General features: G+C 40.9%; 1 protein-coding gene across 1 annotated transcript; it reads right to left on the bottom strand.

Annotated features, from left to right (window-relative positions):
• Positions 1-7,930: 7,930 nt before the first annotated feature.
• RGS21 (regulator of G protein signaling 21) lies at positions 7,931-19,091 on the bottom strand. The gene is made up of 4 exons (XM_070401339.1): positions 19,081-19,091; positions 18,053-18,129; positions 14,273-14,439; positions 7,931-8,134 (listed from the first exon to the last, which is right to left on the bottom strand). The coding sequence occupies exons 1-4, from the start codon at positions 19,089-19,091 to the stop codon at positions 7,931-7,933; spliced, it is 459 nt and encodes a 152-aa protein (XP_070257440.1).
• Positions 19,092-24,238: the final 5,147 nt, after the last annotated feature.

Below are 24,238 nucleotides of genomic sequence, written 5' to 3'. Positions count from 1 at the left end.
ACTAATATGGCAACACATTAAAGGTCCACACGCCCCTCTCTGGGCATGGATGGGTTAGGATCAAGTGTCATTGAGATGAGTTTGAGAAGGTGTGTGTGTGTGGTGTGGTGTGTGTGTGTGTGGTGTCTGTGTGGTGGTGTGTCTGTATAGTGGTGTGTGTGTGTGTATGTGCTGTGTGTGTGTGTGTTGTGTCTGTGTGGTCTGTGTGGTGGTGTGTGTGTGTGTGTGGTGTGTCTGTGTAGTGGTGTATGTAGTGGTGTGTGTGTAGTGGTGTGTGTGTGGAGGTGTGTGTGTGGAGGTGTGTGTGTGGTGGTGTGTCTGTGTGGTGGTGATGTGTGTGTGTGTGTGTGTGTGTGTGTGTGTGTGTGAACCCTGCGCTGGGTGGAGAGAAGTCCCTGCCGCTGCAGCTGTGAGTTCTGTTGGGGCCAGACCCCGAGGCCCTGGCACTCAGCAATTAAGATTAATTGGCAGCCACCCTTCCGTGGGGATTGTGGGAGAGCCCAATTAGCAGCAAGCGTTTAGTTTTCCACCAGGGTTCCCTTCTCCCTTTCCTCTCTATTTAGACTTTGAACTGGATGAAAGTGTAGAGAGAACTTTTTCCTTTTTAATGGTATGAATTCCACTGCGAATGATCAGGTAGAAAGCGCTCTCATTCTGGAATGCGTATGTCTGCCCTCCTGTTAGCTTTGCAAACCTCCGTTTGGAATCCGGGGTTACTTTGGGCCCAGCCCCAAGGCCATTTACCCGGCACGAATGTTCCACAGGTTTGAGGAGGAGGATGAGCAGCTCAGTTCCTCTGGGACGGCAGCGCCGACTCCATTTGGAAGTGACTCTGTTTGTTTCTGTTTCACGCTGTTTAGGTTAATACCTCTGCCGTGTGGCACCCACACAGGACACCTGCTGTGTTGGCTTTCTGGGTGCTGGTTGGAGAGGAGTCCTAGAATTCCCAGGGATCCGTATGTCCCCACTTTCAGATTCAGCCGCAGAAATGGGGAGACCAATGAACACCATCAGAGACAGGACGAGGACAAGACAGGAAGCATTCACACCCCATGGAGGTGGGTGGACAGGGCTTTCCTGAACTCACGCTACTGACTCTCTCATTTCCCAGTAACTTCCATATCCTGTCACCCCGTCGGGGGGATTTTAGGATTGGTTTAAGCCTCACTTATTCCTCAGGTTTCTTTTGAGGCACCGTCTGTTCCAAATAGACAGACAGACACTCACACACACACACACACACACACATCTCCTCTTTCTCTCTTACACTCTCTGCTCCATCTCATCTGATTCACATACAGGGCCTTCTATTACTGCCTCCTTGTAATAATTCCCTCCTACTGAGATCCGTGAAAGTAACACACAGATGAACCCATTGAGAGAAGTCCCTACGTATTCACTTTTCTATCAACCCCAGTTATGAAGCAATTCAACAGCTAATTATTTGCTGGGTTAATTAATGGTTGAAAGGATTGCATTGATGACTAAATACATACATGGATGGATGGATAGATGGATATGTTAGAGCAATAACTGCTTTTTTCATTATATTGTTAACTTGGATTATTCTTATGTTCCAATAATAGATTGTACAACTCAGACTAAAAACTCTGCAGGAATGAATTAATCGCAAAATAATAGGCAAAATAAAGTGCATACAGTCGTTACTTATTGCAAGCAGTCTGGTGCTCAGCCTTAGACATTTATAGCACACAATAAGGCAAGTTACTTAAGACATTTCCCTGTTTGGTGGAGATTTCTGTTAGGGTTGGAGTAGAGATTGTATAAATTTACAAAATGAGACAAGAAAACACAAAACTCAGTGATTTTTAGCCCATTGTTTTAATAATGATTTTCCGTAGAACTTCACCCCATAGTCTATTGAGTGTGTTATAAATTGTGTCTGTGCAGCTGATGAACTAATGAATTGATAAAGAGCTGTCCTGTGCCACTCAGAGAACATATGTTTAATTTTTTTAAAAAAATGTGTATAACCTCAGAATTTAGTGTTACGGTCAATACTCACAAATGGATTTATACAGGAATGGAGTGAATGTGTTGATGCCTCCTGCATAGGGCTTTTAGGACGGTAGCAACATGGAACACGAAGCCGACTTTCTTCTTTTTTCTTTTAAGATGTATTTTTATTTATTTCAGAGAGGAAGGTAGAGGGAGAGAGAGAGAGAGATAGGAACATCAACGATCAGAGAGAATCATTGACTGGCTGCCTCCTGCATGCCCCACTCTGGGGATCTAGGCCTGCAACCTGGGCATGCGTCCTGACCAGGAATCCAACCCTGACCTCCTGGTTCATAGATTGACTCTCAACCACTGAGCCACGCCAGCCAGGCTGAAGCTTACTCTCAAGTGGGCAACAATGGCTGCCATATTGTGTAATGCCAAGGCGCGGCCACAAGCTGTGTACACAGCCAAGCTGTCTCTGGTACATGTGGGACTTGAAATGATGGCTTCTTTTCAGGAGACAGCCAACAGCAGATCTGAGAGCAGGGAGGTTTCCGTTGAGTCATCTCGTTCCTGACACTTGTTTTAAATGCCATCTGTTTAACTCCAAGTGTTGCCATCTTCAGAAAATATAGGGCATTTCTCTCTCTCTCTCTCCTTCCCCCCCCCCCCCCCCAATATATTTTTATTGATTTCAGAGAGAGGAAGGGAGAGGGAGAGAGAGACAGAAACATCAATGATGAGAGAGAATCATGGATCGGCTGCCTCCTGTACACCCCCCACTGGGGATGGAGCCTGCAACCCGGGCATGTGTCCTGTCCAGGAATCAAAGTGACCTCCTGGTTCATAGGTAGATGTGCAACCACTGTGCACACCAGCCAGGCTAGGGAATTTCTTTTATCCATTCATAGGCAGCTTGTTGAAGAGCTTCCAAAGAGGGAAAATCCCATCTCAGATAAAGGAATGCACGTTGACTTATTTTTATGGAGAGAATATTTTCTCACCAAAAGTGACTGTTGCCTTTCCCTGTTGAGGATGACCACCTCATCTCCAGGAATGGCTTCCCTCGAGTTCAAGGGCAGCTCTGTATTCACAGTTCACAGAGCAAAGATGTCCGAGCATCTCCCCCAGGCTCCCTGTAATCAGGCCTGTTATTTTCTAATCTTTGGGTGGTTGTGGGGAGATAGTCCTCCATGGGCCTCTTGCATTTCTGCCCATTTTGCAAACAGAGATACTGAGACTTTTGTTCTCGTCTAATTTTTCATGATTGTTTGTCGAGCAAACAGCCTTGGAAAACAGAAGCAAGGAGAGGCGTGTTTATTGCCCATTATCAGAGAATTAGGTTTCCTAAGTGCAGGCTTTCTCTCTCGTAACACAAACCGATGAGTATTCGGGAGTCACCAGGCCCTTTTGTACATTACTCTTTGGGAGGTGGGACTCGAGGATTCTGACACTCTGGCTACTCCTATTGCCAAGAGTAACGGCGTCTTTTGTTTCAGATACAGAATCTATGGAATTACAGCCAACCTGTTCACTTCAAAATAGGATAACATCTCATGTCATTCCCACTGTGTGAGCATAGGAAGGTAAGATGCATTATATATTTCAAGCCTTGTGATATAGAATCAGCCCGGCCGGCGTGGCTCAGTGGTTGAGTGTTGACCTATGAACCAGGAGGTCACGGTTCGATTCCTGGTCAGGGCACATGCCTGAGTTGTGGGCTCAATCCCCAGTGGGGGGATGTGCAGGAGGCAGCCGATCAATGATTCTCTCTCATCATTGATGTTTCTATCTCTCTCCCCCTCTCCCTTCTGCTCTGAAATAAATTAAAATATATTAAAAATTAAAAGAATTAACTAAAGCATTGGTTTTAACAAATATTTGTAACACATGTTAATTAACCCTTTCCTGGTGGCTCAGTCGTTGAAAGGTAAGTTTAGAGTAGTACTAAGGAGAAATGTTTCACTAGGATATAGCATGCACATTTATTCAGTGTTAATGGCAAGGATAAAATTATATTTGCATAATGTATTGCATGCTCTTGACAGCCAGTACACTGTATACTTTGTCCAAAAGTTGCCATTTTTCTAAGCCTAACATTTTAATCTTGAGAGGAAAGTAATTTTAAGTTAAAAGAATTATATCATTAACATTTTTAGGTACTTTCTACCATAAAGATCCTCAATTATTTTCTCATATTTCATGTCCCCAAGAAATATATTTTTCCCAAGGCATGTTTCCGAAATACTCAGACTTAGCAAAAATATATGTTTGTTCACACTCAAATATGATTATAGTTAAAAAAACTGGTGTGGCTTAATTACTATATTTTAAATTCACAGATCATCATAATTGTTAATACGTTTGGTAAGATTCTCTTAAAATCTTTATGAGGGCTAATTTAAAAAACAATTTTAATGGACTATAATATAGTTTCATAATTTAGGCATTTCATAAAATAAACATTTTCATTAAGTACTCGCACAGGGATTTAAATACCTTTTAATTTCCTACTGTAGATTTAATACAAGTAATTCAGCATAACAGTGTTCTTATTGTGTTTAGGTTTTAGAATTACGTGGAAAGTGCAAATTCAGTGACATAATAGCGTTCGTTTTCATTACACAAATTTAGTAGCTTTTAAAAATAGTGCCTGATAATTATAATGTTAATAGTGATAATAAATATGTTTGAAATTAGTGACATGCATATTTCACAGTGTGTTTATTTTTAACACAATCTCTCATGGATTAAGTTGGGTGGTTTATTAGGGACTAGCAATATCCGTGCAGAAATAGACACTTACTTTCAAGAATTAACATGCTTGCCTGGCTGGTGTGGCTCAGTGGGTTGGGTATCATCCCATGGACCAAGAGGTTCTGGATTCAATTCCAAGTCAGGGCACATGCCTAGGTTTCAGGCTTGATCCCCAGTAAGAGGCGTGAAGGAGGCAGCTGATCAATGATTCCCTCTCATATGGATGTTTCTCTCTCTCTTTCTCTCCCTTCCTCTCTATTTAAACATCAATAAAAACATTTAAAAAAAAAGAATTAACACACTTTATTGTATACACTGTTCTTTCTTCTCTCTTAATTCCTCTTTGGTTTTTGTGTTTTCCCTACTTCTATTTCTGTAGTTATCTTATTTTTCCTCCTCCTCTCCCCCCTCTACCTCCCCCTTTACCTCCCCCTTTCCCTTCCTCTTCCCCTTCCCCTCCCACTTCCCTCCCCTCCCCTCCCCCTTCCGGTCCCAATCCTCCTTCCCTTCTCCTCCCCCTCCCCCTCCCCTTCTCCTTCTCTTTCTTTTCATGCTTAGAGGGGTGGTCTGTGGGAGCATTGGACAGGGATTGGCAGGTGGAGGGGAAGAAGGGAGAATCTGGAGTGTTTCCCCCTCCATCTCAGGTGATGTCTCTAACAGGGACTGTCTCCTCCATGCCTTCACACACAGCCCTCCTGTGGGTTCCCAGCTTCAGCCAGTCAGCCTTCAGCATGGTGCTGGGGTCCACCAGACACTTGGTGCTTTTGTTGTTAACACGCCCTCCTCTTGGTGTGCCTCTAGCCCTAAAAGCAACAGCGGCTTCCTGCTGATGTTTGTCTGTTTCATCTCTGTTCTTTGCTTTGCTTTTTCGCTCACCCATCACTTTGATAACATACTAGAGGCCTGATACACGAAATTCGAGCAAAGGGCTCGGCCCTCACATTCCTGGCTTCATCCGGAAGGTTGTTCGGCTGTCTGGTCTAATTAGCATATTGTGTTTTTATTAGTATAGATTTTCTGTGCTAAATTTTCTCTTTCTGACATACCCAGAATGGTTTTTCTTTTCCCTGTTGGACCCTAACAAGTCTCTTGAAGTGATAACATTTTTTTCCTTGTGCACACTAGTCAGACTTTCTTCATTTTCTTTTACTTCTTTCTTCTAGGTTTTCCTCTCTTCTACTTACTCTGTAACTGGCATTGACTTTTCACAGATAGAACAGACTATGATTCCATCCACTCAACACAACAATATGTAAAACACAATCAACTGAATTTCTTATTAAACATCGTGTGTATCACAGAATAAAAGAAAGAAACGAGTAATGTCTTCTAAAAAGCAGTTAATAAAGCTGTAACTTTGTGTACATATGTGTTTGTATACTTACTATCTGGCTATCTGTCTAGTTCCCTTATTAATAATTTTGGCAATAAGGATTTTATATTTGCATTTAAATCATATTTTTAACTTTTAAAACTTGAAGCTTGGATGATAAGTTGATGCCTCTCTTTTTTCTTATTTGATCATCTGCTCTTTAATGATTTTTATACAACATGGTTTTGGATAATTAAGTGTGGATTTTCCTCTATTGCTAATCTTAAACATCAGTCTAGACATTCTCCTAACAGAACTCCACTTAAAGGCTACTCTGAGTTATTCTACTTCCTCCATCTTTTAAAAAAATATATTTTTATTGATTTCAGAGAGGAAGGGAGGGGCATGTGCCCTCGACCAGGAATCCAACCATCAGCTCCTGGTTCATATGTCGATGCTCAGCCACTGAGTCACACCGGCTGGGCCAAAGTCTTTTTCATATCTGGGAATAATTTTTAAGTTTCCTGTTTAAGTAGATACTAAATTAAGGTTAGAACCTTCAGAATCAATGTTGGAAAATATATAGTGCTTCCCTTTAGGTTCCCTGAAACTTCACAATGAGTTTGTGTTTTGCCTTCCTTTTGAAAAAATTTGCAAGTATACAGGGAATATTCCATTTGCATGTATTTAAATGTTTATTTTTGATGACGAAGGGGAGACAAAATTTTGTCTTTCAAATCAATTGCTGTAGAAACATAAAAATGTCATGTTATTTTTTCCTTCATTTTTTAATGTTCAAATAATCTGCAAAATAGAGACATCAACAAAGATAAATAAATCTGTGCAAAAAACATGGAAAGACAGAAGATCTATTGAATCCTGATAGCTTCTCATATTGACAGGAAATTATTCACACTTATCACAGGACATTTATATACAGAAAAAAACTGTTTTGGGAACTTCTCCAAGTAAATGCAATTTATAATTTCTTTGATTTTTATCAACAAGTTCCAGCGCTGAATGAGTGGATGGACACTTAACTCCATACTTACTTGGCTGCACAATGTTGCAATAATTTGTGTTTTATGGAACAATCACTGCTATGCAGTTCATCATATAAGGACTTATCCATGCTTCTTATTTCTTCTCTTTTCTTTATATTCTTATTAATCTAAGGAAATCAGTCTTCCACATCCTCAAGGCCCTTCTGTACATGCCTATGTGATTCCATTGAATTAAACCAAATGGTATATTTTGACAAAGTTTGATCAATGGTATTGTTGGTGTTGTTGTGTATGTGTGTGTGTGTATGTGTGTTACTGCAATTTTTCTTTTTAATTACTCTGAGAGTCATAGCAGTTTAGATAACCACCACATTATTATTTAGCAGATCCTGATAAAAAAAGAAATAGTTGAATACACTCAAGGTATTTGGTTCAGATTTGTGTTTTATGGAAGTGAGTTTTTTTTTTTTAATAATGCAAAGAGTACTTAAAATCGTATTTATGATGCTAAACAGCTCCCACTCAGCAACATGAAGATATATAGTTTCTTGAATTTATAATGTTGTAAGAGTATCCACTCATGGTTTAAGAGTGTTTTATCTCTCCACAAACTCCCTTTGAACTCTCCCAGTAGAAAAATTTTAAGTACCTGATAAAAGGAATAAATTCTAAACAAATGACTGAGAATTTCAGGCTTCATAGTTAAAGCATTATTTTTTCCATTGGAGTAAAACGTATTTCCTAAACCCTAAAAAACTTACATGGTGTTAGTATATGGAAACCATTTTTGCCTTGAAGTGTAGTGATTGCGTGGATCTGTTCAATCATTTGTCTCTCCCCCCTCCCCCCCCCCCCCCCAATTATAACCTGGTTATCAGTGTGTCCTTTATCTTCCTTACAAGAAAGGGAGCCATTTTTTATTGTTTCCAACCTGTTTGCTATTGACCAGTTTCTTGTAAATCTCTGACTTCAGAAATCGCGGAAAAGAATCCTTGGCCATGAGGCTATAGATTAGCTTCTGAGCCTCATCAAAACACTTGAGAGTTGGTTCTGCAATATTCTTTGAGATGAGGTCCCTGGTACTGAAGTCGATGTTAATCTGTGGAAATAAGGTTGCATATCATGAGATTAGCTTAATCAAAGAATACACGATTTATACAGATGGCAGGTACACATATGCTATTTGAGTTTTTTTTTTTTTTTTTTTCCTAAACACAAAGAGAATCTGATGCAAAACAGCGGAAAGGTCATGAGCTCATTTTCAGATGCAAACACACGCTGGGTGCATTGTTTCTAGCTTGGGAGGCTTGGTGTTGACAGTGAGCACAGCAAAAACCCTACTTTGAGATTATAAAAAAAATGGCCAAGTGAAAAGGCAACCAAAATATTTTATGATTTTAAATTGCTTTTTCCCATCCATCCTTTATTTTTTCCCCCTAGTGTTTTGATCTTAATACCTAAAATGTACCTTCGAGAGGTGGACAGTAACTAGGATTTATTAGGATGGCTTCCACTAGCCCATTCCTATTACTTTTCATTCTATATCCCCCCCCCCCAAATGAACCAAATTATACCCCCGCTTCTACACCGACCCCATGCCGTCTACAGGTTCCCCGCAAATGAACCAAATTACACACCCCCTTCTATACCGACCTCATGCTGTCTACTGGCCCCCCACCCCCCTTTTTGGCCTCTCCAAGGACTTTGTGTTACTTAGACGATACTTGTGTTTTCCGCATCCCTCACTAGGCCTTGCACAGGGTAAGGACTCAATAAATATATAATTAACCTTGCACTTCTGACTTATCCGTTTCATTTTCTGGTTTGCTTGTTTTTCTACCAAGGCACTGCCCACATGAGCTGTGGAGAGCTGAGTGATGCTCAGAGACGCTCCTCCCAGGAGACTATCACTGGTTTTAGGAAGATGGGTCTTAGCAACTCAGCTAATGTCAGGGGCAAAACATCACACCCACCTGCTTGTTTAAATGTCATTATTTTTCTCCAAGTTGTTCAAGCTCGAAACGTGGGAATTATATGTTTGACACCTCTTTTATTTCTCTGATCTCCTATCGTATAAATATGCAACATCTATACATTACATGTATATACAGGGTGTCCCCCAAAACATGTATACACACCTTTAACAGCTGATAGCTCCATTGATGTTTCTTTCTTTTCAGATATAACCCATCGGAATTAATAATGTCAGCCAGTAGGTATACATTTTTTGGGGACACCCTGTATATTTTTCCTCATTCCTCTTTTACTTGGTAATTTCCCAATGGTCATTTTTCATTCTCACCCCTATCTCTCTAGTTTAGTTGCTGTTTTTAAAACCCTGAATCTCTTCCCAAACCAAGGAATTTACCTGTTACTTGATACTTCTTATAATGTCTTTCCCTTCTGAATACTCTAAGATAGCATTCCTACATCAGTTTCACCGAAATGTCATTTCCATCAGATAAGTATTCACCTGAAAACCTATTGTTTTTTTGTGACATAAAATGTAAACTTCGTACCCTGGCTTCCTCATACCTGAATCATCTCCTACTTGTCCTGGTGGGAGCTATGAAGCTGGTCTAATTTCCCAGAGCAAATCTGACACCTAACGCTCTCATTTATGCTGTTTCATCATCTTGCTTAAACAGATTTGGGTACAAAGGCTTTCGTTAATGTTAAGTATTCAATCCGATTATCAGAGGAAAAGGATTTGTTAATTCTCTGCTGTCTCCAAGTTCTGCTCCAAGTGGTCTGGACTTTTTTTCTTCTGGTGGCTCTGTCTTCTCCTATGGCTGCCATGTGGTAAAATAGCTTGATGTGGATAAAAGGAAGAAAAATTAGGAAATCATGCCAGAAGTTCATGTGGGCAGTGATGGTGGTCTAGGCCCATTGTCGGCAAACTGCGGCTCGAGAGCCACGTGCGGCTCTTTGGCCCCTTGAGTGTGGCTCTTCCTAAGCCTTAGGAGTACCCTAATTAAGTTAGTAACAATGTACCTACCTATATATTTTAAGTTTAAAAAATTTGGCTCTCAAAAGAAATTTCAATCGTTGTACTGTTGATATTTGGCTCTGTTGACTAATGAGTTTGCCGACCACTGGTCTAGGCGGTGTAATGTCACAGGAAATGAAGGGAAATGCATAGATTTCAAAGGTATCTAAAAAGTAGAACCGATGGAACTTGTGATTGCATAGTTATGATCTGGGACAAGGAACAAAAATCTTGTAAGAGTGACCCGCTTTTAGAAATATTCTCAAGAATGAGATGACAGAAGTTTTGATGGATTGGATATGGGGTATGAACAGATCAGAAGAATCAGGGATGGCTGCCAGGCATTTTGCTAGAGCAACGAGAAGAATGGTGTTGCCTTTGACGGAGATGGAGAGACTCAGGTGGAAGAAAGTTTGAGCAGGAAACCAGGACTCAGATGTGAATGTGTTAACGCTGAGATGCCCCTGACAGCCATGGCCTGGAAGAGATCCCGAGAGAGCCACTGCCAGCAGAGAACGAACGAGGACTGCCTCCCTCATCATACTGGGTGTTGGGTTAGGAGTGGAAACAGCATAAGGAATTGTTAAAGAGCTGTGAGCAGAGAGGAGGAAATGAAAGACTAGAAGCCAATTGGAGATAGTACTTCAACTATGAGAGGGATCAATTTTACAAAGTGCTCCTGAGAAGCCCATTTAAGTAAAACTTGAGGATAGGCCACCAAAAGTGCTCTGTTCTCCTTCACTTCTCTGAAATCTCAGTATCAGGAAAAAAGTGAAAGTTTTAGTCCTAATATATATATTTTCACTCATAAGTTCCTTTAATAGAATCACTCCGGGAAAGCGTGTCTGCGGACTTCACCCCTTACTTTTCACTCATCTCAAATGTGGATTTTGGTTGGATTCTACCAGGAGATACGTGGATACATTTATATCTCAGACAGTCAGACACCGGTGACGCTGAGCTTGGAATAAAGCGATGGCGGGAGGGACCTTACTCAGGGGTGACCTTCAGAAGGCATGCTTTCCACCTGTACCATCTTGAGGAACTTCTGAGTCATTGAAAGTTACATAGGAACTTAGATTTTGCTAAGCATCTCAAACTAGTAGGTTTGGGCCTTTTATCAGTTGATGAAATAAACAGAGTTCCATCAACATTATTTACTGATATGAGTAAGTCGCTTGCATTTTGTTTGCATGGATACTCTTCAGTTTCAAGGACTCCGAGAGGTATATTTTAATTCCTGATTTTTCAAAAGGTCGCGGATCACTGAAATCTGAAACCACTGCACTGCCAACCTCAGAAAACAAGACGAGGGATTGTGATTCTTATGGGATGACAGCCTCGCTGCCATCACAACCATTTAGAGGCTTCTAAATCCTGTCAGCTTTGAAAAGGCCTCAATACAGCTGACATCAGAATGCTGTTCCTGGTAGTTGTTGAAAAACAATATACACTAATAAAAGGGTAATATGCTAATGAGGGTGGACGTCTTCCAGATGTCCATCCGGGCAAAGCCACAGTGGCTGCGAGGCTCAGAGCTCAGGCAGCCATGGGCTCAGGCAGCTGCGAGGCCCAGGTTTCAGGCCTCACAGCTGCCATGGTCAGCAGTGGCAGCACCAGCGGGGTGATGTGGGCGGCACCTTCCCCTGATCAGCCTGGTTGCCTCCCTATGGGGAGTGGGCCTAAGCCATCAGTAGGGCATCCCCTGAGGTCTCCCGGACTGTGAGAGGGGGCAGGTCAGGCTGAGGGACGCCCCCCAACCCAGTGCACACATTTTTGTGCACCAGGCCTCTAATCTATAGTAATAAAAGCATAATATGCTAATTAGACCAGACAGCCAAATGACTTTCCGGGAAAACCCTCCGGACGAAGCTAGGGCTGCGAGGGCTGAGGCAAGCTGCTGCAGCTGAGAGGTCCATGGCTGTGCGGGCCAAGCCCGTGCATCGGGCCTCTAGTTTTGTTATAAAGATCCGGGACATTTTCTATGCTCATGTGATGCCTGCCCAAGTCCCGTTTTCTACTCCAGCGGTTTTAAATTCTTTGGGCTGTCAGCACATTACTTTTGCAGGAAGAGTACATTTTACAGTGTCCCTTTTGGCTTTCCTATGACCCTGAACTGAGCTTGATATATTTTCACATAATTTGAATAAAAGGTTGTCGATGGTGCTCTCGCATTCAAATGAGATAGCCTTCCTCATTTAGACCGTAAGTGTATCGGGAGATTCATTATGCAAAGGTGTGTGCCTGCGTATGTAAAAGGCCCCCCTAACATGGGGCAGGCAGCCTGTTAGCGAGCCCTCCCTCACAGCAGCGCTTAAAAATCCCTCTTCAAATTAAAGCCGCCTATAATCTTGCTTTGGGTGACATAATTCTATGTAATCGCCACTAACACCTCTAGTCTTACTTCATTTTGGCATCATTAAAGGCGAACACACTCCCTGAATGATACTCTCAAGGGTGGCTGTTAAAGTTGAGAGTGGGAGGCTTTGTAACATCTGGAAGAATTCCATCCATCCCCAGGACCGCATTGCTCTCTCGTGATTGGTTTTAGAGACAAATAAATGATGCGCAGTACTAGCACCTTCACTTGGGCAAGAGAAACGAAAGAAACCATCACATGTGCAGTCATAACGTAGAACACCACAATGTATATGGACAGCCGAAAATCCTAACGCGATCACTGTTAGTTAGATGGATTCATAAAGAAGAAGAAAAAAATCTGGCTTTCAAACCAATATCACTATAAATAGAGTATCTTTAGAGTTGATTTCAAAGTCTTTTAGAGGATGATGCATTAATCAACTTGATGAATCTTATATGCTATATTTTACATTTTTTAGAATTATTTATTGATTCTTTACATGGTGACTGGAAAATGAATGTTGAAATAGATCCCAAGAGGTGAATTTCTTTTTTTTCTCTTCTACAAATTCCAGGCACTGCTTTCAGTGGTTCATATTTCTGGAATGTCCTCCTGGGCCAATCTGTGCTGCTGTAATTAAGGTCCATGTAAAACTTGAACTATGGCAAGTTTAGGCCCTAGATTTTGTGAAAGTGTTTGCATTTCATCGATGCTGTCTTTTGTCCCCATAAGTAAACAACCCTTTTAAACCATTGAGTACCAAGTTTGGATCAGAAAATACGGTAACTGTCCCTTAGAAGGATGTGGCGATTGCCCCTCTGGGAAGATGACTTGTACTGGGTAGTTAATGTAGCTTCCTGTTTGCTACTTATCCATCAAAATATATTCAGTGAGGAATCAAGGAAGTTTTAAAATAGAAGTTGCTAAACTTTAAAGTTAAACACTAGAGAGGTATGTGGAGGTGATCATGGTTTTAGTGCTAGAAATCAAATAAAAATGTGATGTTAACATACAACACTTTTGGGGGGCTATTATCAAAGTCATTCCAGATTTCTCTCTAAGGCTCCCCTCCTATTTTTCTGACCCTGAAGTGGTACAGGTGGGTCTTGATCACTTGAGTCAGGGCCCCCCACCTTTGGCTCATTTTCACCATCAGAGAAATACAGGTCAGCAAACCCTTCTTTCGGAAAGGGAGACATGATTATCTGCCATAGTGGGGACCTCCAAAACTTGAAACAGGAAGAATTTATACTTTTGTTTAGGAGTTGTTTCTTTCCCCACACATTGTTTTCTTTTGTAAAAAAAATATTTTTATTGATTTCAGAGGGAGAGAGAGATAGAAACATCAATGATGAGTGGGAATCATTGATCGGCTGCCTCCTGCATCCCCCTATGGGGATCGAGCCTGCAACCTAGGCATGTGCCCTGACCGGGAATCGAACCCATGATCTCCTGATTCATAGGCTGACCCTCAACCATGGAGCCACACCGGCCAGGCCCATATGCTATTTTTAATTAAAAAAATTTTCAAAATTCTATTCCTCACTGACTTCCCTGATTTCAAAAAGGAAAGACAACGTGAACTCGAAATCCAAGAGCACATTTCAGTGGGATTTCTGGAGGGTTAACTCCAGAGGAGAGAGCAGGTACTGTTTCCCCAGAGCCTGAATGCTGTGTGAAGGAAACGGACACAGGGTTGGAAAATACTTGCTGAGTCAGTGAAGGAGGGAGGGTCGTCCTCAGGAACATGTACTGGAGTTTACAGACACTTTCTATTTGAATACATAGCGGCAATTTGATTTCCCTTCAGACGGATTCAGTGCCTTTTAATTGCAAGCAGATTTGCTGGGAGATGCATATTCATGGAGCTGGGATCTTTCACTCACCTCTTTAGGGGCATCAGCCTCAATGAATTCAGAATAAATCATCTTGGCTTTGGAAGCAATTTTTTCAGCATTTTCTGTTTTCTTGAAGTCTTCACAGGCAAGCCAGAACTCAACATTTTCTTCACTGAATTCTGATTTGAGAAATGTTCGAAAAGCATCTAGACCAGCTATAAGATATGTAAGAAAATTTTTGTACACCATATAACTCAGTAACATGCCCCAAATAAATATATTATATAGGGTGAGTATTCATGGAGTCTTCAGTGGCAAATATTTATCATTCCTCTAAATATAGCATTTATATGTTTGAGCTTTTTAAAAAATATATATTTTATTGATTTTTTTACAGAGAGGAAGGGAGAGGGATAGAGAGTTAGAAACATCGATGAGAAAGAATCATCGATCAGCTGCCTCCTGCACACCCCCTATTGGGGATGTGCCCACAACCAAGGTACATACACTTGACCAGAATCAAACCTGGGACCCTTCAGTCTGCAGGCCAATGCTCTATCCACTGAGCCAAACCAGTTAGGGCAATATGTTTGAGCTTTTAACTTTAAAAACCTTACTTGGATCTGTCATCATAAATATAAAATATTGTATCTGTGGTTCTAGAATTAGCTCTATTAACCAAGAAAACCTGTACTTTTTCTTTTTAGATCCAAGGAGTCCAGGAATTATGTTTAGGGGAAAGTCTTTTTTTTTAAAAATATATTTTATTGATTTTTGACAGAGAGGAAGGGAGAGTGATAGAGAGTTAGAAATATCGATGAGAGAGAAATATCGATCAGCTGCCTCCTGCACACCTCCTACTGGGGATGTGCCCGCAACCCAGGTACATGCCCTTGACTGGAATTGAACCTGGGACCTTTCAGTCCACAGGCTGATGCTCTATCCACTGGGCCAAACCGGCTAGAGCTAGGGGAAAGTCTTAATATCAGTTACTTAATAGAAAACCCCAGGGACTGTGCCCAGACCAAGGTAATGATGTTTCTAATTTAAAGCCAGGATTTCTTTAAAAAATATGTCTTCATTTATTTCAGAGAGGAAGGGAGACGGGGAGAGAGACAGAAGCATCGATGATGAGAAAGAATCATTGATCAGCTGCCTCTTGCATGCCCTCTACTGGGGATCGAGCCTGCAACCTGGGCATGTGCCCTGACCGACCGGAAATCAAACCGTGACCTCCTGGTTCATAGGTCCATGCTTAACCACTCTGCCTCACCAGCCAGGCATAGAGTAAGAATTTCTTGGTTGTTCTGAGTTGTTGAGAAAACACAGTTTGATGCTGGGAGATTACATGATGTTGGTCTGGCTTATTGCAGCGAAGGAGGAGGGGCTGGCACTGATTAGTTTGGGGTGACTATATTGGCCAATTCTAATCCTTAACCAAAAAGGTAACTGGCAAGATATTTGGTGTGAATGCTTCTCCCTTTAATGAGGTGATAGGTGGATTAAAATAGACTTAACAATGTGTGTATTTTTTTTAACTTTTGCAATAGAGTTGAAATAACAAGTCACTGCAAAAGGTTATCGGGTGCCAATTAAAATTCTCCGTAGAAATATTGGAGACTATGGATGTTGTTAATATGTGAGCACAATAAAAAATTCAATGAACTGCATGCTTCCCGAATTTAAAAATACACCCAAGAAGCTCCAATCACACAAATTCAGGTTATAAAAAATCCTCTTAGTAGCCCTTAAAGAAAATTTACTAGGAGTTTGGCCCAAGCAATGATGAATTTGAGGGTTCTACACAGAATTTATGATAAAATGTATTATATATTGAGGATAAAATATGCTTTTAAGAATACTGGAAGAATATTGTAGGTTCATGAAGGCACATGAAGCTTTTCCCCAATGAAGACGATCTAAGTACATCCTAGAGAGACAGGTAGTTAGAGATCAAGAAGCAATTGTTGTGTTCTCCCATCCTGAGATTTCAGTGAAGGACTACTCTGGACTAACAACTGTTGTCATTCAAGGACACAATGGAACAGGATACACACCCCAAACTGGACACACTATGTATTGAACTATTTTTCTATTCTATACATACAATTTCGATGTTCAAAAGATGTCAAGTGAATTTGGAATAATATGCTGCATACAATTAAAATCCGATTATCTGAGGGCACGCTCTGCAGGATGGAATGGCTGTTGGTTAGATCCAGCAGGGGCTGATGAAAGAAAGAATTCAGTCATTGGAGAAACCTACTCCAACGCCTATGCCCAGTGCATGGGAGGCATCTCACATGCCAACAAAACAGTTAGGTAATCTGGTGAGCCATCTTATTGTCAAGAGCATTGAAGGCCTGTAAGCTCTTTCTCTGGTGGTATAAATATAAGAACCAAGCAGCTGTTGGGATGAATCTGTGGGCATGAGTTGTACACCCCAGGAGAGGTGCCTACGCAAGCATCTGCTCTGGTCTCTGAGGCTCACGGCTGTGTTCTGTGGGACAGCCTCCCCGCTCTGAGCTGTAGAGACACCACGGGCTGAGAAATTTCCTGCTCTGAGCTAATCCAACCGGTCCCACTGGGTATCCATTTAAGGAAAAAGGAAAACCAACCGTGCCATTCAAAACTTACAAAAATGCAATTCTGTATTCTTGAGGTGTTTCCAATCTGACCTTAGTTGAATTATAGGATGAATGTGAATTATTTTATGTCTGTGCTTTAGGAATGAGTTATTGAAGAGTGATAACATCAGAATACTGTTTCATCTAATTCAGTATAACTCTCTCTGAATATGAATGAACTGCTATGGAGAATTTATTCAGCTTCGTCATGTGTTAAACTTTTCTAATATTCTGATATTTACTTCATGGATTTAAAATGGGAATGCCATTTGATTAGTTCAAACAATACAATATTTTTAAATTTCTCTATATATGTCTCTGTGGTGTCATTTTCCCCTCATTTGAGATAGAATTGCTACAAAGCAGAATGATTTATCACAAGAAGTTCCAGCAACCTTCGTCAGTGACTATTTTTGTGTCATCTGGGATATTTTATTTATAATTGGCCAAGATTACCTTATTGAGCCATCATATCTAATATAAATACACATTAACACATGTGTACATTAATATACACACATTCATTTAAATACGGTTTTGCATTTCCTAAAAACAAGAAAAGCTCAGTTGAAATAAATACTTTGTAAACTTTACTTTGGCCTACAGGACATGAAAAACAAGTGATTTATCTAAGTTCTCAACTTTTCAATAGTTTGTATGTTTCTTTCAACTTTTAAGAAAAATAGTCATTATATACATCACATGATAATGAGTTTAAGGGGATGACAAGATTCCGCACTTGCTTTCTGTTTTAATGTTTGGAGTTTCCATAACTGTGTTTTATTTTTGGCCCAACCCAATTCCACTTAGACTCCGGGCCTGTATAAATTTATGTGACTGTGGAGAATCTTATACTTTGAATATAGATCAAAGTCACACTCTATATATAATATGTCTATCACTTTTAGGATTTAACCATTTACTTTAAAAAAATATATATATTTTATTGATTTTTTACAGAGAGGAAGGGAGAGGGATAGAGAGTTAAAAACATCGATGAGAGAGAAACACTGATCAGCTGCCTCCTGCATGCCCGCTACTGGGAATGTGCCCGCAACCAAGGTACATGCCCTTGACCAGAATCGAACCCAGGACCCTTCAGTCCACAGGCCGACGCTCTATCCACTGAGCCAAACCGGTTAGGGCTAACCATTTACTTTAAAGTGTTGTATGTTCAGACCGATTCTGAGTTGGTTCTCACCTTGGTTGGTTAAAAGAGTGTCCATGTTTTCAGACCACGCCGCTGCCTCTGCCGTTGGTGACCTGTGGAAACAACATCTACCCTTGACAATAGCATTGTGATCTTTTTCTTCTGTAATCTATGGTCATATCTGAGTTACGTGTGTTTGTTGAATCACATCATTTAAATGAACTTTGCACCCTTGGATCCAACTGGGAAAGATCATCCAGAATTAGCCAGGTTGGGGCAAGAGTAGGTTTACATTTATGAGCGCACGAAGCAGAGTTGATTCTTGTATAATTGCAATGCATAATCAGAGTAACTGTGTATTTGTGTGTGTACGTGTGAGATTTGCCGTGAAAATTCACCGTGGAGCTGGAGCCAAAATCGCACTTAGTATTTCATGGGGTTTTGGCTGATTTCCTTTCTGTTTCCTTCATTAAGCGAGCACCATCAAGGCCAGCAGTCCCCACATTTTGTGTCCAGAGAAGAGCCAGGCCAGATGGGAACTGCGTGAAAGCTACCAGTTACCTCGCTAATCGCGCCTGCCAGAACCAGTTGTATTGCATTAAAAACCGTGGCATCCAACGACTTAGCTGTTCACAGTCAATTAGCGGTGCGCTGGAGAACGGGAAATTCAAGCCAGGAGCCCATGTGCTCGGGGAAGTGACAGCTGCCTCCTTAGCCAGCATTTCAGAGCCATCTTCAAATTAGTAAGTAAACGTTGCAACAATGAATAATCTTCGCAAGGATCATATATATATATATATCTTTTGTCTCTAACTCAAACATTTAATACGTTGGTGAAGCCTCACCTGAAGGAAGCTCAGTGGTTTTCTCCCTCCTAGACCCTTTCTTTTATATCTGAGCAAGGATAAAAATGAACCGAGTTGTTGACATGTTTTAGAAAGGGACAAGGAATCAGTAGAGAAGGGAGAAAAGGAAATCAGGAAGAAAGGCAACAATTAGCATATTTGTCATAAATGAAGGAAACAAGACATGAATTTGCACATCCTCTGAGACAGAAATAGCTTGAAAGGGCAACTCACTTCATTGGCATCTTCCGTCGCTCTGTCCGACTGCCCGGGTGATGCCACTGTTTCACTTTCTGATGGATCTCGAGGCTGAAGGTGGGAGGACAGCGGAACATCACAGTTACTATGCAGATACCGGTGCCCTGGGTCACCATTAGCATTCTTTAAATCACGCTAGCCTCAGGTTTTTCATTTTGTTGTTAACTTCCCTCTGGTCAAAACACTTCAACTTCTAGGTAACAAATAACTCTCTGAATCAAGGCGACGTCGCTTCCCGTCTGTGGCGATGCTGAAATAAATTCCATGTGAAAGTTTGGTTCCTAAAGCTCATAGACATCCATTTGCAAGACAACTATTGTTCGCATGAGGTTGAATCAACTCAGAAAAAAAAGTTGTGTAAAGTTTAATATTCACCTTCAGGTCTTTCAGCTGTCAAAAGATTATTTTGTTTTTCTTGGTTCTTTGACTTTCAAAAGTCTGAGGAAGACTCTACTTTTAATAGGTATCTTACACAACTATATATGTCTAACTATTTTTACAATTTTATTCATGGACTAAAATGTTACAGCATAAGGCATTATGCGTTTTTTTTTAAATGTGTGTGCTTTTCTATGTATATTTTTCTATTTTTTTAAACCATGAATCTCATGGCATTTTGTGCCAATATTTCTTTACGAAATGCTAATGTTTAAGGTTAAATTGCTTGAGTATAGTTATCAACACCAAGGCCGCGTATTGCCATTTCTATTCATGCTCAAAGTTGTGTACATATAACCCCATGTTGCAGCAGGCTTTTATCCCAGCTTAACAGAGTTCTTTTGGAGTAAAATTCTACTGGTGTATATTTATGATCCTCAGTGTAAATCAGACACTCCTGGTGACTGAATTTTAGGGCGGAAGGAAAAAAGGGGTCAGGAGACAGCAGAAACCTGCGACTCCCCTTCCTGAGTGCGGACGGACACTTCCCCACGTGGTGAATCTGTAGAAATGCCACGGGGCGCCTCAGCTGCAAGGGCCCAGGGCTAACGAGCCCGATGGGAGTAGAAGGGATGACCTAAAAAGTCAGTGTATCATTAAGAAAGGAACTCATCAATTAGCTCAGCCCATTTTGTTCATTCAAGCCCCATTAAGTAATGTTCTTATGATATGCAAGCGCCGAATCATTAAGTAGATTTAGACTTTGTTTTGCTGAGGGGGGATGATGAAGTACTAACTTGACAACATATGCATGAACTTTGTGGAAAAATAAACTGTTAAAATATAAAGACCCCCCCTCCCCATTAAAAATATGCCAGGTCTGTAAGAAATAGGAGCCAGAGGCCAGAGTAGGCTTATTTTACATACACACTTTAAACTAAAAAAATGAAATTTCTGTTTTGCATTCAGGGTAGGATTCCTCATGACCCTCGACTGTTCATTTACAGGGCACGTCCCCTTCCTTACATGCTTTTAATTTTTCAGGGAAAGCTAAGAAGTGGATCCAATGAATGAAAATGAAGGTTCCTGATACATGAGCGGTGAGTAAATACCCTGCCTTCTTGGGCTGAATGACTCTTTATTGTGTCCAGTCATCCTGGCCAAAGAGGGTCATGTGTAAGTATTGTTGAGACATCTAGACATCGCCACGCTTAGTCCCAGGGGTTTCGATACCATTGTCACAGCTCCTGGGAGCGTGGTGGGCTGAGTCATGTCCACAGCATCCTACACAGTGCTATTTATTTACGTTTCCTTTATTCCTCTTCTCCTTGCTTGACATTCACGGAACCATAGTTAAGCTGTAGCGTGGGATGCTATGGCCATACCACTAGCATCATGCAATCTGGGGGGGTTTCTCTGTAAGGATATGAGATTTATTCTACAATGTTTTGAGTGTTTGCATTATGTAAGAAATCGCTATAGGTGGTATAGGAATACAAAAAATTCAGTCAGATAGCATGAAATTGGCAATTTTGAAATATTCACCTGTGAGGTTGTGTGTAGAACGAATTGGAAGAGTATGAGAATAAAGGCAGGGGTGGGGAGAGTTAGAAGTATAGGTGGTGGTCGGAACAGGAGATGATGGGTTCGGACAGGGCCATGGCAGGGGATGTACAAGTGCATGCCAGTTGTGGGATGCCCGTGTAGAAGGGACAAGACAGAGTGGGTCACGGGACAGAGCTCAAACCTAGCAGCCTGCAGAGGGTCTTCCTACCAGCACTCACAGTGATAACAATAGAAGAGCTGGTTTGGAGAAGTGAGCAGGAAAAATCAGGTTTAGAGATGCAGAACGATGTTTACAAAGTGTGATCAACTTCCTGTCACATACAGGTGACAGCACTTCACCACTAAAGGTAGGAGAAAAATTATTATGTAAGCATCGCACCTGGAGAGTATTATGCTAAGGGAAATATGCCAGTTGGAGAATGACAAATGCCATATGATTTCATTTATAGGTGGAATTTAATGAGCAAAATAATTTAACAAACAAAGTAGAAACAGACTCATAGATACAGAGAACAGACTGACAGCTGTCAGAGGGGAAGAGGTGGGGGGCTGGGTGAAAAAGGTAAAGGGATTAAGCAAAAAAAACCCCACACAAACCCAACCAACCAAACAAAAAAACCCCCCAAACTCAAAATATGGTGATTACCAGAGGGAAATGGGGTGGGGGAGGTGGAAAGGTAAAGGGAGAAGGTAAAGGGAGGGACACACAGTGATGGAAGGAGACGTGACTGGGGGTGGTGAATGCACAATACAGTACACAGATGATGTATTATAGAATTGTACCCCTGAAACCTACATAATTTTATTAACCAATATCACCCCAATAGATTCAGTTAAAAAAAAGAGTTTAATTCTGGTGCTTGCGTAATTTCATCTAAGTGAGAGTATAACACTTGGTGCAAGTTCTAGACAATGTTTGCATTTTTAAAAGCACGGTGAATTGATTGCATGACACCCAAGTGAAAACGTCATAAAGAATTTGAGGGGGGAAAAACCAATAATAGTTAAAATAATTGGACACTTAAAATGTATCAGACACTTCCTCCGTATTATCTCCCTGGTCACGATTCTATGAGAGAGACACTATTTTTATTCCCATTTCACGTACAAGGAAACCAAGACTCAGAGAAGTTAAATGACTTGCTTAAGGCTGCATTGCTCAAAGAGGGTAGGGGTGGAGCAAGGTTGAATAGTAGGACTTGGTATTTTAGTAGTTCCACCTGGGAGATTTAATTTCACCAAGGACATAGCTCAGAAAAAAATAGCGCGAGAGTCAAGGACATAGCTACTTATTCAAGAAATATTTAAATACTGTAGGAACTTCGATAGGTAGAGCAACACTTAACATGAACTGGGGAGGAAGACAGCACAATAGGTCAGAGGAGTTAGGGAGTGCGTGGATCTCCTTTAGGAACGCTGTTCATGGCATTTTGGCGAATAGAAAAGATGATCCAGAGTGTCACGTGACTAAGAGAGGCTCAAGAAAATGAGGAGAGGTCAGATACTGTGTGACTGGCCAACGTGGTCACTGGAAGAATGAACAGGGCCAGCAGGAATGAGCTTAGATGAGAGGGACAGCTCACCACCAAGTTGCACAAACATTCGTCCATATTATGTTCTTATTCAAATGAAAAGAAAAGGGAAGGATGATAATTATTATTGCTATTGTTATTAGTTTTACAATTGTCTTTCTGGATTTATATAATAGGCTTATGAAAGCAGTTATTTGGGGGCTGAATCATTTAAAATTTGTCTCTTTTTATAAACAGAAGGGAAGAGAAAATAATATTTTTCAATTCCGAGATGCCTCCAGTTATGAGGCGTAATTTATAAAGCAGTGAGGCTGAGTGTTGTATGGTTCATAAATCATTTCCGAGAGCACTCTGAGAAAGAAGTTTGAAATGTTTTGAGCAACGGCAACACCACTGAAATGTGTCTAATCCCCCAAAGTGGCTGCTTAGAGAGAGGACGCTCGTTTCGCTGCTTAGATCTCGGAATGCTTGTTGACAAATCCGTCACATTGCTTGCTAGTCACATTTCAGGATTGTGTGTCCTAAGTGCTGTCTCTTTGTGTTATTTTAGAATCCCAAGTCACTGATAGTCAAAGGACCATCTGCCTCGATAAAGTGAAATATTGAGAAGTTTAACAAGCCTTCTAATGCAGGCAAAAATGCATTTTCTTATGCTTTAAAAGTTAAATATCATTTTGCATACCAATGCATTCATATACCTAAATTAATTAGAATTAATTTTGAATAGTATGATAGAAATGAGTAAAGCTAAACGTATTATCCAGATCAAACCATCGGCTTCTTTTTTTTTTTTTTTTGGTACAGAATTTTTAACTTCATGCTGTGATCTCATCGTCTTCATAGGTATTAAAGGACTTCTTATAGTCTTTCTTTACTGTAACTGAGTAGTGTATCAACATAGAGACCAATAACTGTTTCATTGACTTTTCTCCCCCATGCTTCAAATTTCTGTGTTGGCATCTTGTACACTCAGCCTCTATTTGATTTTTCTCCGAAGCTAACCTTCCCTTTCTCTTTACTAGCTGGTAAAGAGTTCAGTAGTCCATGCAGAAAACACGGAAGGTAGGATAGCAGTCAGGGAGATAGTAATAAAGCTCAGTAAAGTATTTTATAAAGGACTATTTCAATTGGAATGTAGGCCATCTTTGGCTAAAATATTTTGTTCAATTTTGTGGCCCAACAGAATATTCAAGACCTTGTGGTTGGGAATAAATATCACTGTCTGGGTAATAAAATTTTGACATATTAAAAAAATGACTCTGCACACTGTAGCTTTTAAAATATGCACTAGAGAGAAGATGCTAAAATCCTGGTGTTTGAGAGCACTAATCTATATATATAAAAACCTCAGCGACCAAATGGCCGGTCAACTGGTCGCTATGACGTGCACTACCACCAGGAGACAGATGCTCAATGCACAGGATCAGGCTCCCTCCTGTCTGGATTGGGCCTTTGGGGATCAGGCCGAAACCGGCTATCCAACATCCCCCGAGGGGTCCCAGATTGCCAGAGGGTGCAGGCCAGGCCGAGGGACCCCACCTCGGAGGGATTCGTGCATTGGGCCTCAAGTCCCTAATAAAAAAGGAAAAATGCAAATTCTGGATATATACCTCTAAATGGAATTTCTCTGTTATACCCAAATATACTTCAAGTATAGC

Source organism: Myotis yumanensis, unplaced genomic scaffold (genome assembly GCF_028538775.1).
Source record: "Myotis yumanensis isolate MYYU_CA2020_CCGP unplaced genomic scaffold, mMyoYum1.0.hap1 SCAF_22, whole genome shotgun sequence".
NCBI lineage: Eukaryota > Metazoa > Chordata > Mammalia > Chiroptera > Vespertilionidae > Myotis > Myotis yumanensis.
This window is presented reverse-complemented; position numbering and strand designations above follow the sequence as displayed.

Coding starts and splice junctions, on each gene's coding strand:
- RGS21 (XM_070401339.1), bottom strand. Junction 14,440..18,052: donor CACTCTTTTAACCAACCAAG/GTGAGAACCAAC, acceptor CATATCTTATAG/CTGGTCTAGATGCTTTTCGA. Junction 8,135..14,272: donor AGGCTGATGCCCCTAAAGAG/GTGAGTGAAAGA, acceptor TTATTTCCACAG/ATTAACATCGACTTCAGTAC.